Source organism: Somniosus microcephalus, chromosome 1 (assembly GCF_052327205.1).
Source record: "Somniosus microcephalus isolate GS21.2 chromosome 1, FLI_Smic_1.0, whole genome shotgun sequence".
NCBI classification, from domain to species: Eukaryota; Metazoa; Chordata; class Chondrichthyes; order Squaliformes; family Somniosidae; genus Somniosus; species Somniosus microcephalus.
This window is the reverse complement of record NC_140987.1, coordinates 352185328-352199982: the sequence shown is the minus strand read 5'-3', so window position 1 is coordinate 352199982 and position 14655 is coordinate 352185328. Positions and strand designations below refer to the sequence as shown.

Below are 14655 nucleotides of genomic sequence, written 5' to 3'. Positions count from 1 at the left end.
GGACCAGATCTAAGGTTGCTTGCCCCCTGGTCGGTTCAGTTACATACTGCTCAAGAAACCCATTCCTAATACACTCAATGAACTCATCCTCAAGGCAGCCCTGCCCAATTTGATTTGTCCAATTAATATGATAGTTAAAATCCCCCATAATTATAGATGTTCCCTTATTACAAGCCTCAACTATTTCTTGATTGATACTCCGTCCAACAGAGTTGCCACTGTTCGGAGGCCTATAGACTACGCCCACTAGTGTTTTTTTCCCCTTATTATTCCTTACCTCCACCCAAACTGTTTCATTATCCTGATCTTTTGACCCAATATCATTTCTCTGTATTACAGTGATTCCTTCCTTTATTAACATAGCCACCCCACCTCCCCTTCCTTCCTGCCTGTCCTTCCTGATCGTTAAATAACCTGGTATGTTTAATTCCCAGGCATTGTCACCCTGCAGTCATGTTTCTGTAATGGCCACAAGATCATACCCATATGTAGTTATTTGTGCCATTAACTCGTCTATTTTGTTACGAATGCTACGTGCATTCAGATAGAGAACTTTCAAAGATGTTTTGTGACACTTAGTTCCTGCTTTTGCCCTTTTTATTACTGTACCTTTTACTCCATACCTTCTGCCCCTTCCTGACACGCTCTGGTTTTCAATTTCCCCACTGCTACCTAAGTCTATGACCTTCTCTGTTGTCATTTTTATTATTTGCTCTCTAGGAACCTCCCCCCCACTAGTTAGTTTAAAGCCCTCTCTGCAGCCCTAGTTATATGATCCGCCAGGACTCTAGTCCCAGCACTGGCCAAGTGAAGCCCGTCCCAACGGAATAGCTCCCTCCTGCCCCACTACTGGTGCCAGTGTCCCAGGAAGCAAAACCCATTTCTCCCACACCAGTCTTTGAGCCACGCATTTAACTCTCTAATTTTATTTGTCCTAGCCAAATTCACTCATGGCTCAGGTAATAGATTATTACCCTTGTGGTTCTGCTTTTTAATTTGGCCCCTAGCTGCTCAAACTCCCTCAGCAGAACCTCCTTCCTTGTCCTATCTATGTCGTTGGTACCAACATGGACCACGACAACTGGATCCTCCCCCTCCCACTCCAAGTTTCTCTCCAGTCCAGAGGAGATGTCCTTAACCCTGGCACCGGGCAGGCAACACATCCTTCGGGACTCTCGCTCTCGGCTGCAAAGAACTCTATCTATCCCCCTAACGATACTATCCCCTACCACTACAACATTTCTTTGAACTCCCCCCACTTGAATGGCCCCCTGCTCCACGGTGCTGTGGCCAGGTTGCTCATCCTCCCCGCAGTCCCTGTTCCCAACCTCACAGGGAGTAAGAGCCTCGAACCTGTTGGACAAGTGCAAGGGCTGCGGCTCCTCCAACACTACCTCCTGGATCCCCGTACCTGCCTCACTTCTAGTCACACCATCCTGACCCTGGCCACGGACTACATCTGAATTAATCAATCTAATTGGTGTGAATACCTCCTGATACACAGAGTCCAGGTAACTCTCCCCCTCCCTGATGTGTCTCAGTGTTTGAAGCTCGGACTCCAGCTCTTCAACACGGAGCTGGAATTCCTCGAGCAGCCAACACTTACTGCAAATGTGATCACCGTGAGCATCAATGGTGTCCACCAGCTCCCACATGTTGCAGCAGCAACACATCACCTGATCTCCCATTCTATGTAATTAATTAAATTTACTAATATTATTCTTAAATACCCTCTGCCCCGATTCTAGATGGTGAATATCACACCTTAGAAACTATAAACTAAGGAGATTTAAGATTCAAAAGGGAGAAATACTTACCAACCAAATCACTTATCCGCTTTCTGGTGACGTCACACTTGGATTACTTTTTACCTCTCTCCTTCCCTCCGAGTTCCCAGACTGGAGACTGGTAAACCTTACCTGGTCTCTGGGGCCTTTTATAGCCCCGCTGCTGCCGCTGAAACACCCGCCGACGCACTGAGGCCTTACCTGGTCTCTGGGACTTTTATAGCCCCGCTGCTGCCGCTGAAACACCCGCCGACGCACTGAGGCCTTCCCTGGTCTCTGGGACTTTTATAGCCCCGCTGCTGCCGCTCAGGATTCCCGCCGAAGCTGTGAGGCCTTACCTGGTCTCTGGGGCCTTTTATAGCCCCGCTCTGCCGCTCGAGATTCCCGCCGACGCTGTGAGGCCTTACCTGGTCTCTGGGGCCTTCTATAGCCCCGCTCTGCCGCTCAGGATTCCCGCCGACGCTGTAAGGCCTTACCTGGTCTCTGGGCCTTTTATAGCCCCGCTCTGCCGCTCGAGTTTCCCGCCGACGCTGTGCCTTTACAGCACTGCTTGTGGGCCAGGAGGAACAGGAGTGTTACCCCCCAGCCCCGATCCCCCTAAGCTTACATTCTTACATTCTTTCACTGGATCGGAACCCGCCCCCAGCATACAGAGACCTCCTGGGTCATGGATCAGACCCACCCTCTTACACTCCCAGTAGCAGCTGCAGGCTCCCTACCTGATCCTCCAGCCTGGTCCCCACTCGACTGGAAGCCTAGCCTGGCAATCAGGCTGACTTCCGGGTGGGGATCCTGGCAAAGAAAAATGTCGCATGCTGTGGAGTTAATAATATGTGGGGAACATAGGAACCGGAGTCGGCCATTCAGCCTCTCAGACCTGTTCCGCCATTCAATGAGATCATGGCTGATCTGTGACCTAACTCCATATACCCACCTTTGTCTCATGGCCTAGAAATTCAGTTGGGCGCGCCAGCCGTTAGCACCTTAGGAGGAGTAGATCTCGAGCGCTAGGCGCTTAGCGCCCGGGCGCAGCGCGATCTGCGCCTCGCCCCAACTTCAGTACACATTTAGCGCCGGTGCAAAGTCTTAGCGCACGCCCTGCTGCGCGCGCAGATCATGACGTCATTTCGTCGTGCAACGCCCTTTGTGCGCCCCGAACCGGAACTTCACTCGCGCCGGCCCATTGTGTGCCGGGCGGCCCTAACGACTGTGAAGTGGAACGGTACACAGCCGAGGCGGGCCGCGGGGAGCGCTAATTAAAGGGCACTTACCCTGCACTATAAAGGCCAGCCATTTTGCAGCATTCACTCTTGTGCAACGGTTTTTTGGAGAGAGACCAAGGAGGAGAGCTTACTGGTTTGGACCAACACTAGGACAGGTATTTTTGGCTCAGGCCAGAGCTTAGCAATTATCTTTGCCTTCATTGAGAGCTCAGTGTTTGCCAGCATATAATGGGGGCTGCATTGGGTGCCAACGCTGACTTTCAGCCTTATGCCAGAAGGGCTTACAGACGCCGTGAGAGAGTGGCAGCCCTGGCTAGACGCAGAGGGGGCAACAGGCGTCGCCAACTGAGGCCTTACCCACCCAGGGTATACCGCCAGCAGTCCTCCTATCTGACCATGTCTGCCACGATGTGTGTTAGGAGGCTGCGATTCAGAAGGGAGGTGGTTGCAGACATCTGCCAGCTGCTTCACAGAGATCTGCAGCCACAGCTGATGCGCAGGACGTCTCTGTCGGTGGCAGTGAAGGTGACGCTGGCTCTCAACTTCTATGCCACCGGCTCCTTCCAATCCGCTGCTGGGGACATCGCTAACATCTCCCAGTTCGCCGTGCATTGCTGCATCCGCCAGGTGACCGATGCCCTTTTCAGAAGGAGACATCAATTCATCTCCTTCCCCATGACCCTGGACAAGCAGCAGCAGCGTGCAGTGGGATTTGCAAGAATAGCGGGCTTCCCCATGGTGCAGGGCGCCATTGACTGCACGCATGTGGCTTTGCGGGCACCTCTGGAGCATGCCGAGGATTACCGCAACCGGAAGGGCTACCATTCCCTCAACGTACAGCTGGTGTGTGACCACAGGCAGCGCATCCTAGCTGTCAATGCCCGCTTTCCAGGCAGCAGCCACGATGCCTTTGTCCTGCGACAGACAACTGTGGCTGACATGTTCCAGGCACAGCCTCACCCAAGAGGATGGCTTATCGGAGACAAAGACTATCCTTTGTGTACCTGGCTCATGACCCCGCTCCGCGTGCCCACGACCCCTGCTGAAGAGGCATACAACGAGAGCCATCAAGTGACTAGGAACATCATAGAACAAACAATCGGCGTCATCAAGCAACGGTTCCGCTGTCTCGATCGCTCCGGGGGAGCCCTCCAATATTCGCAGGAGCGAGTCTCCCAATTCGTCGTCATTTGCTGCATGCTGCACAACCTGGCTATCCGCAGGACTCAGGCACTGCCACCTCACGTTGGACCACCACCTCAGGAGGAGGAGCAGGAGGAGCATGAGGAGGAGGAGGACGAGGAGTACCAGCCCAGGAGGGAGGCAGAAGGTCCAAGGGCTGCCCGTCGGCGGCTTATTGAACGTCACTTCTAGGCCCCCTGTCAGGGAATGGCTTGTGCCAATGAAAGAACATGATTGCAGCCGCTCCGCAAGCCCTCAGCCGGTTAAGGCAACAAACACTTCAAAGATCAAACATGGACAATGTTAATAAATAAAATGCTTTATTGTACAAACTCAGGGCCCTTCCCACATGAAAACCAAAAACAGGCGAAACCCCCAAAAAACACTGAAACACATTACTCGCTCCCACAACCTGGAGAGGATTAACAAAACAGTGCAACTAAAATGGCCGTCATCCTCGGCCTTCGTAAAAAACAAACATCACATCCTCGGCCTTCAAAAAACAAACATCCAATTCTCGGCCTTCAAAAAACAAACATCCAATTCTCGGCCTCAAAAAACAAACACAACTGGCCACACATTCGACTTTTTGGCCCGCTAGGGCGATGCCTTGGCCATCTTTGTGTGGCCCCTGCCCGCCCTGCTGCTCCTCCTCAAAGTAAGGCCATTGGCTGCTGCAAGGCTGGGGGCAGGCTCCAGAGGGGCACATGTCGTGACGGCAGATGCCCTTGGGGGTCGGCCTAGTCGAGGTCTGGCCATCGAGCGGGCGGCTGTTGAATGCTGCAGCTGTGGCTGGCCAGCATCAGTCGCTGCAGCAGCTCCTGGCAGCTCCACTGGGGGAGTGGCAGTGGCAGCTGGAGGAATGGGGGCAAGTTGGATGGCAGGCGCTCGCTGGTCGCCTGAGACACTGGCACTCGCCCGGGCCAGCACTGCAGCATGCGCACCAATCTGCCGAGGGACAGACCGCTGTGCTGCTGCAGCGCGCCGGGTGCCCTGGCGATGCCTGGCTGACACAGCGAGTGTGACAGCAGTGAGTGCCCGTGTTGACCTGTTCAGTGACCTCATCAGAGCACCCAGTGACTGCACGGCACCACTGATCAGCTGCCCACTCGCTGCCTGAGCTGCCCCGAATGCCGCCCGACTCGCTGCCTGATCTGCCCCGAAGGCCGCCCGACTCGCTGCCTGCTCTGCCCCGAATTCCGCCAAACTGATGGCCTGTGAGGCCCCGATGTCAGTCACACTCCAAGAGAGGGACTCGATGGCCTCAGGCAACCGTGCCACTACCCCCATGAGCTCCGTGTGCCGGCGCACCGAGTCCGCGGACAAGTCCTCGAGGCGTTCCATCTCCTCGGCGAAGACCATCTCCTGACTGGAGGCCGTACTCTCCCTCTGGGGAGAAGGCCGCCGAGCTGGCCGACCCTTCCTGCGTTGCTGGACGCCGCTGGGCCCAGCAATTGGACTCCCCTACGACCCTTCCCCCCTCTGGGGAGAAGGCCGCTGAGCTTCCACCCCCCTCCCGCGTTTCTGCAGGCCGCAGGTTCCATGAGCTCCCCTCCCCTCCGACACTTCCGCCACGCTCCCCTCCAGGGAAGACGTGTCCCCTACATTCGCATGGGTTGCCGCGGCTGACGGTTCCCCTGATGGGCCGCCTTCCTCTTGCTCCTCCTCCTCCTCCTCTTCTGAGGGGCTGTCACTGGCAAGTTCAGGGACCTCCTCCTCACCATCTGAAAGCAGGAAGGCACAAGAGTAGCTTTAGAGTGAGGAGAGGGCGTCAGCGAGGGATGCATGAGTGGTGGCATTCAGCGCATTGGTCGGACAGTGGCAAAGGATGTAGATCTGATGCGCAAGTGGGACGAGAGAGGTCTAAAAGGTGATGTCCTTACCATTGGTGCCCAGAACAGGGTCGGCATCTCCACATGCAACGGGGCCAATCACCCGGCCACCCATGATGCGCTCCACGCGATGTTGCAGCTCGGTGAGCGGCTGGATCTGGGGTCGGCCTCCCCCGGTCGCAGTCCGGCTCTTCTTATTATTGGCCAGCTTGGCCTGCAAGAGAAAGGACGGCCTCTAAGTACAGTGTGGAGCCCTGATCTTGTGTGCACTGCCTCCCATGGTGGAATAGCCTGGCCAGTGTGTCGTCCTGATCTTGTATGCACTGCCTCCCATGGTGGAATAGCCTGGCCAGTGTGTAGCCCTGATCTTGTGTGCACTGCCTCCCATGGTGGAATAGCCTGGCCAGTGTGTAGCCCTGATCTTGTGTGCACTGCCTCCCGTAGTGGAATAGCTTGGCCAGTGTGTTAAGTGCAGAATGTGCAATTGATGTTCATGCCTGTCCCATAGCTGCTGGATGAGGGCTGGCCATTAGGGCTTTCAGGTCCCTTTGCCCATAATGTGAGGTGCACATGCAAGGATGAGGAGGACACTGGAAAGGGTACTCACCCTGACAATCCGAGTGAGGTCATTAAACTTTTTGCAGCATTGGACACCGCTCCTGGGGACCTCGCTGTTGGCTGACACCTTGCTGGCGACATGCCTCCAGGCTCTCCGGTAGACGTGGACCAGCGCCTTCCTGCCATTGTCCGGGTACAAAATATGGCGCCTCTTCTCCACACCACCAACCAGCACACTCAGATCAAGCTCTGAGAAGCGCTGCGCTCGTTCACGGGCCTTCTGCATGGCTTCAGGCACTATTTGGGTCCAGCAGCAGTGTTCAGGCCTAGCTGGAGAGCTCCACTATCCAGGGCGTGGCAGCAGACCAAGTCGACCCTTCCCCCTTAAGAGCTGGCCGGCGCCAGGGTGTCTGCTGTCAATCACGAGATGGCCGCACCTGCGCTGCGCCCGGCCTCGGCGCTCTCGCTCAGCACCTCCGGCTTAGCGCCTAAAGAGAGGCGTGCAGCGCCAGTTTTAGCGCTCGAGCAAACTCTTAGGGCGAAGCTAATGAATATCGGAGAAGTGGCCTCGATTTTGCGCCGGGCGCCAACTTCAGCGGCCGCCCGACTTTACCGCCCCAAAAGTGGCTACAATGAATTTCTAGGCCCATATTCCTTAATACCTTTGGTTAGCAAAAAGCTAACAATCTCAGATTTTAAATTAGCAACTGATCTAGCATCAATTGCCATTTGCGGAAGGAAGTTCCAAACTTCTACCACCCTTTGTGTGTAGAAGTGTTTCCTAATTTCACTCCTGAAAGATCTGGCTCTAAGCTTTAGACTATGCCCCCTAGACCTAGATTCCCCAACCAGCGGAAATAGTTTCTCCCTGTCTACCCTATCTGTTCCCTTTAATATTGGAAATCCGGACTTCTCGTCTGAAACTCCACCCCCACCTACACAACCTGCCCCTGGCTATATCGGCGCCTAGGTCTCTACCAGTAAAGCTAAAAAAAAATTAAAGAACAAACTCATTTAGCGCAAAACTGCGATAATCAACATTCCTAATTGTTATGTATTGTGTGTTCTCCTCCCACCTGCGGTGGTGCTGTCACAGCAGATATATGGTTGGGGTTATTCTCTTGGTTAAGTTTTAGCTCTCTTTGTTCGGTTCTCTCCAGAACCTTCTTTTTGAATAAAGCACTCATGTTTGACTCTCTGAGTTCTGAGTCCTAATTGTGACTAGGTAGAAAGGTACAGACACAACAAAGTGGTGACGAGGATCGGATGAACCTGCGTTGTGGGAACTTTCTTGTTTTCGACTACAAAACACTCAGAACAGAGATTGCAGCATTACATTAACATTATGGGTGCAGTGAGCAACAGAAATTAAAATTTGAAACGTGAGATGGCTACTATATTCAGAAACATCGGTGATTTTGATGAAAATGTTGAGCAATGGAGCGCTTATATGGAACGTTTTGACTATTTTGTATTGGCGAATGCGGTGGCAAATGATAAGGTCGTGCCAACCTTTTTGAGTATACTGGGAGCAAAGACATTCAACTTACTTCGCAGCCTTGTACAACCAGATAAGCCAGGAACTAAAATATATAAACAATTAGTGGAAATCCTTGGAGCACATTTTTCACCAAAACCTCTGGTTATTGCTGAGAGATTTAGATTTTACAAACGGAATCAAGAGGAGGGGGAATCAGTGACGATGTTTATTGCTGCTTTAAAAAGGTTGTCAGAACACTGCAAGTTCAAGGAGGTGCTGAATGACACCATTAGAGACAGACTTGTGTGTGGCCTGCAAAGTGCAGCCACACAGAAGCGCCTTCTTACTGAGGACAACCTTACTCTTGAAAAGGCCATAGAAGTTAGTGTCTCCATGGAGATGGCGGAAAAGGAGGCTCACCAGTTGAGTTCAACAGGGAGAGTTCACAGGGTGTCATCTGAGCCTAAAGGTGCGCGGAACGGCACATGTTACCGTTGTGGGAAAACGGGCCATCACGCTAATGACTGCTGGTGTACGGAGCTGGAATGCCGAAATTGTGGAAAAAAAGGTCACATTGAACGGGCCTGTAGAGGTAAAAAAAGAACAGACAGAGCTGGGAAGCATGAAAGCAAAATGTCTGTATTTGAACAAGAGAAGAAAAAGAGTGTTCATTCAGTGCAGTATGATGGAACAAGCGAAACAGAGGGGAGCGACACCTCTGAGGAGGAAGAGGTGCACATACTGACGGTTGCAGGTGGTCCAAATGGCTACTGGGTGTCACCACTGGTGGAGGGACAATCAGTGCGGATGGAGGTGGACACAGGCGTGGCTGTGTCCCTTGTTTCAGACACTGTCTACAACAAAATGCTAAAGCATCTTACCCTTCAGCCAACAAACACTGTGCTAATGACGTATACTGGCGAACCTGTGGCCATGAGAGGCGCCATTGAGGTGACAGTTAAATTGAACGGACAGACTGCGAAACTGCCACTATATGTGGTAAAGGGAAATTACCCATCTCTACTGGGGCGTGCGTGGTTAGAGAAAATCACGCTGGCCTGGCCTGCAGTCCGCATGATGTCAAAAGGGGAGTCAGGTCTGACTGCAGTTTTAAACAAACATGCAGAACTCTTCAATGGTGAACTTGGGAGCATGAAAAAGATCAGCGTGAGACTGGACATTAAACCTGACAGCAAGCCAAAGTTTCACAAAGCCTGACCTGTACCCTTTGCAATTAGGCCAAAAGTTGAGGCTAACTTGGAGGCCTTAGTCGAGAATGGAGTCCTGGAGCCTGTGAGCATGAGCAAATGGGCCACACCCATTATTCCTGTCCTGAAAAAGGATGGATTTGTTCGAATCTGCAGGGATTTTAAAGTGACTATTAACCCGGTGCTGTCTGCGGAACAGTACCCTCTTCCCCTCATTGGTGATCTTTTTACGGGCCTGGCCGGAGGGCAAAAGTTCAGCCAAATAGACTTATGCCAGGCTTATCTACAAATGCATGTCGATGACAAATCAAAGGAGCTGGCCTGCATAAGGCGCCGTCAAAGGTCAAGGCGATCGTGGAGGCCCCAGCACCCCAGAATGTGAGCCAGTTACATTCATTTCTGGGGCTACTTAACTACTATGGGAAGTTTATTCCAAACTTAGCAACATTGCTGAAGCCGTTACATCAGTTCCTATGTCAAGGCAAAATATGGAAATGGACTGAACTGTGCAACGAAGCTTTTGCCCAAGCAAAGAAAGCATTGCTGAAGTCAGAGGTCCTGACACATTTCGACCCAAAGCTACCCATGCAGCTTGCATGTGATGCATCACCATATGGTGTGGGAGCAGTCATATCCCACATCATGCCTTCTGGGGAAGAGAAACCTATCGCCTTCGCATCACGCACCTTGAACAAGGCCGAGAGTAACTATGCGCAGATTGAGTGCGAGGCCTTGGGAATCGTTTTTGGAATTCGAAAATTTCATCAGTACCTGTTTGGGAGAAGGGTCACACTTCTGACGGACCACCGTCCATTGACTTCAATCTTCGGGCCCCACACCGGAATTCCGTCTCTTGCTGCAAGCAGGATGCAAAGGTGGGCTTTACTGTTGTCAGGACACACATACGACATCAAATATCGCAAATCAGACTTGCACAGCAACACAGACAGTCTCTCGAGGCTGCCCTTGCCTGTTACTCCCCCAGAGCCTCGTCAGATAGACATCTTCTACTTTAGACAAGTGGAGGAGCACCTATCACTGCAGTTCAGGTGCGAAGGTACACCCGCAACGATCCAGTCCTGTCTGAGGTAATGGACGATGTCATTCGAGGGAGAGCCATAGGAGATTCTCCTAGTTTGAAACCTTACGTTTCAAAAAGAAATGAGCTCTCCGTCCAGGCAGGTTGTCTTCTTTGGGGACGCCGTGTCATCATTCCGCCACCTCTGAGGGAACCTATACAGGCCACAGTGGGATGGTTCGGATGAAGGAAATGGCAAGAAGCTACTTCTGGTGGCCAGGTCTCGATGGGAATATTGAGGAGAAAGCCAAAACATGTTCCCCATGTCAAAGAGTCCGGAATGTTCCACAGCTGGCAACCCTACACCCCTGGGATTGGCCTGAAGAAGTGTGGCAGCGAGTACATGTGGACTTCACCGGTCCTTTCGAAGAGAAGATGTTTATGGTGGTTGTGGACGCTCATAGCAAGTGGCCGGAGGTCGCTGTGATGAGGTCTACCACGGCAGAGAAAACAATTGAGAAACTTGGTGAGATGTTCAGCCGTTATGGCTCACCGGAACAACTCGTAAGTGACAACGGTCCACAATTTGTATCACAGGAGTTTGCAACCTTCCTGCATGTGAATGGCGTCCAACACATCAGGTCTGCGCCCTATCATCCCTCTACTAACGGCCTGGCAGAAAGGTTCGTGCAAACTTTGAAGCACGCCTTGAAGGCATCGCAAGGTCACGGCTCAATCCACCAACGTCTGAACAGCTTCCTGTTGTCCTACAGGAACGAGCCGCATGCCACAACCAAAACTTCCCCGCTTCGCTCATGATGAAGAGGCAATTGCGGACAAGTTTTGACTTACTCAAACCTCCAAGGGCAGAGCAGGTTGTCCATCGTCAACAACAAGCTCAAGTTGAAAAGAGAGAGAAAAGAGCCAAGGAGAGATGGTTTCATCCTGGAGAGCACGTCCTTGCTTGAAACTACAACACTGGACTGAAATGGGTTCCTGCTACAGTGATCGCGCAGACGGGCCCTGTGTCTTACACGGTTGAGACTGCTGAGGACGTCGTCTGGAGAAGACACACAGATCAACTGTTGCTAGGATTAGAGACAGCCACAGAGGCTCCAACGGCTGGTTGGCCTGAACTGTTTCCGGATGATACCGCAAACCAGTATCCTTTGCCACAGTGCTCTTCTCCAACACAGGAAGTCAAAGAGACTGTTCCACCTGTGCAAACTCCTGACTTTCGACTGACACAGGCACCTTCTCTATCTAGGCCTGTGTCAATGCCTACTACTGTGGAAGCCAGCGATGACCGCCGGTATCCTGTCAGAGAGCGGCGGCCTCCAAGACGCTTGGATCTGTAGGCTTAGTGACTTACACACAAGACTGGGGCAGAATAAACCCCAGGGTAAAGTCAGGGTTTGAGGCAGTCTACCTCTACCCTTGGTTAGTTGAGTGCATTGAAAGTAACTTACCTGTTGAGGAATAATGTGGACCTTTCATTTAAGAGGGGAGGAATATGTTATGTATTGTGTGTTCTCCTCCCACCTGCGGTGGCGCTGTCACAGCAGATATATGGTTGGGGTTGTTCTCTTGGTTAAGTTTTAGCTCTCTTTGTTCGGTTCTCTCCAGAACCTTCTTTTTGAATAAAGCACTCATGTTTGAATCTCTGAGTTCTGAGTCCTAATTGTGTCTGGGTAGAAAGGTACAGACACAACCCTAATCTTTGCTGTAAAATAAATAAAGAATGTTGAGATTAATACATTGGCATCTAAGGTGAGGAACATCTCCCATGGTCACTGAACCAGCCCAGGTTACTGATTGAATCTGTGCACATTAACTCAGTCAGGCCAGGTCCACTAGTAACCTATCAGTACTTAAACTTTTTTTAAAACACGAGAAAATGGATGTTAATCACAGTTTGATTTGGGAAGTGATACTGATTGGGAATTTTTTTTTTTTGAAAGTGATTCTCTCAAACACAACTCAGGCAGAATATGCAAGAAACAAGGAACTAGGACGGTTCATTGACTCGTTTGTTTTGTTTATAGCCTTTGAGTAGGGTTACACTGTTATATCAAGAATCAGTACTCAAAGACCTACATATAACACACAAACCTTTTAAAAGCCAGCAGGTTCCTGTCTCTTGATTCACAGTCATCTGCACCTCCAGCATAGAAATCCCATACTGCTAAAGGTAAGTGATGTTCAGCATAGGCTTCAAAGTCATCCAAGCAAATCATAGACATTGCTAGGGGAGGGCGAATCTTGGAGAAAGAGAAAAAAATATATTTTGTTTATTCAATCAGCAATAAAAGTTCTCCAGATATTTACAGTTGTTACACAGGGCTGAATTTTGCCAGCACTCAGTGTGCGGGTTTGGAGGTGGGTCCACTGTCAAAATCGAAATGATTGATAGCGGGTTGAGAACCTGCTCCGAACCCACCTCCATGTAAGTTTCCAAAGTGTCGGGTCTGTGATTTCAGAACAGACCCGACACCAAGCGGCGGGGGAGGCATTTAAGATGGTTAAATGTTTGTTAAACGCTTGTTAACTACTATTTTGCCAGCCTATTTCTATTTTACCACATTTTTAATGAGGTTCATGTCGTTCGGAGAGCGCATCAGGTAAGTAGGTCAGGTTCTCTATGTCTCCCCATTGCTGTGAATAGGTGACAGCTGCAAAAGTGGTATAAATGCTACCATTTCACAGCTGTTCACTTTCCAATGTCAGAAGCTTGAGCCTTCACGACTTGGAAAACACTTTTGAGCTGCATGCAGTTTGGAAGTTTTGGAGTAAACTCTCTATCCACTGTCATCTCCTTGGAGCAAGCTCTCTCACCATTGACAGATCGCTTCTGTCATCTCAACTTCAGCTGCCATCTATTCCAGCAACATCGATGCCCTTGATAAAATCTCACCTTGGTCCTCTGAATCCCTCCACGATCAGCCCCAACACCAACATCACCAGGCACACCAACAACAGCACCAACCTTCTCCGCAATCGCCTGATGCTTCACAGGGCACAGGGCATCAGCCCCTGACAACATTGCTGCCTGGGAGGCCAGCGCTGGCCTCACCATGGCCAGCTTTACTTCACTTGACGCTGTAAACCTGGCTGCCACACGATGCACCAGATTGACACCAGCACCATAAAGCATTGTAAGGTTTGCGCCACTGCAGCCAGGTCCTCCTGACCACATCCCTGTTTGTGTCCTTCTGTGCAATGTGCAACCAGGCTGCGTTGGTGTCCTGGGGAGGTGTGTTTCACCCATTGGAAGGGAAGAGAACCTCCCTGTGTGCTGTGACTCTCTCCATAAGCATATGGAGGGAGTAATGGGAGAGCCTGGGTGCAGCCGTGCGCCTTTGTGCATAAATTGTCAGTGTTTGCCGCACCTCAATGCTGCAGAACACTGACAGCAGAACTGTCAAAATCAATTTGGACATGGCCCCTTTAAGGAAATCGGCTGATGACGCATCATCAAATGACATCATCAGACCCGCTTCCTTTTAATTGGCCGGGAACCTCGCAGGGTGGGCTTGTAAGGTTCGCAAAATTCTGCAGATTCCCTCAAACCAAGAAGATTACCCCAAAGAAGAGATTGTTGGACTGTTTTAAAGAATGTTGGGCCAAAAAGTGGCTTAAAGTTAAAACCCCAGGATTTTGGTTATTTTAAAAGGACATGTCCAGGCCTGTGGAAGGCTGCGACAAAGGGGTTGGGATGGGTCTCTGTAAAACAAGCAGTTTGGGTATTGGCATAGGCCAAACTATCTGGGGATGTTCTGGTCTGTCTCAGTCATTTTTGCATAATGACAATAGGCCTACGAAAGAGCAGTTCCCGCCAAAATTACAGAGCCATCAAGAGTATGCATAATGCAGTACATGCCACTGACCAACAAAAGGGACCCTGGCCCCAGCAGGAGAAGTCAAAACTTACTAATTGGACCAAAGATGAAACAGTCATTTAAAGCCAATTTAGGTTTCGATGGACCATCCCGAACCTAGTTTACACCAACTTAAATCAATTAAAAATAGATGGGACCAGCTCGAAACCTGTTAAAGAATTTAAAACTATTAATGTTAACGAGCCTGCCAAAATTGACAATGGGCCAGAGAAGATTTGGCAGGCAGATAAGCAAGGCCTCAAACGGTATAATTGGGGCCTGCTTTTTCAGTGAAAAGGGGACCAAGCCACACGGAGAAAGAAGAAGAGAGCAGTTCGGTTTCGGCCCGTTCGATACAGCACGACTCGTGTAGAGGAGAAGAAGAAGAAACGGACTTCAAAATCCAAGTCAAATCACAAAAGCATCCCATCGAACGCCTCGCGGCAACCAAAGGCCCCAAAAGACAAACAACCAAAAATATTGGGCCAC

The 14655-nt window shown here is 50.9% G+C and overlaps 1 protein-coding gene across 1 annotated transcript in view; it reads right to left on the bottom strand.

Annotated features, from left to right (window-relative positions):
• The window catches only part of LOC147124969 (2-Hydroxyacid oxidase 2-like), an 89573-nt gene extending 77029 nt beyond the window's left edge, over nucleotides 1-12544 (bottom strand). The window contains exon 1 of the mRNA XM_085995412.1: nucleotides 12401-12544. Within this exon, the coding sequence (XP_085851538.1) occupies nucleotides 12401-12531 (131 nt within the window). The 5' untranslated portion in view covers nucleotides 12532-12544. The remainder of the gene's footprint in view (nucleotides 1-12400) is intronic.
• Nucleotides 12545-14655: the final 2111 nt, after the last annotated feature.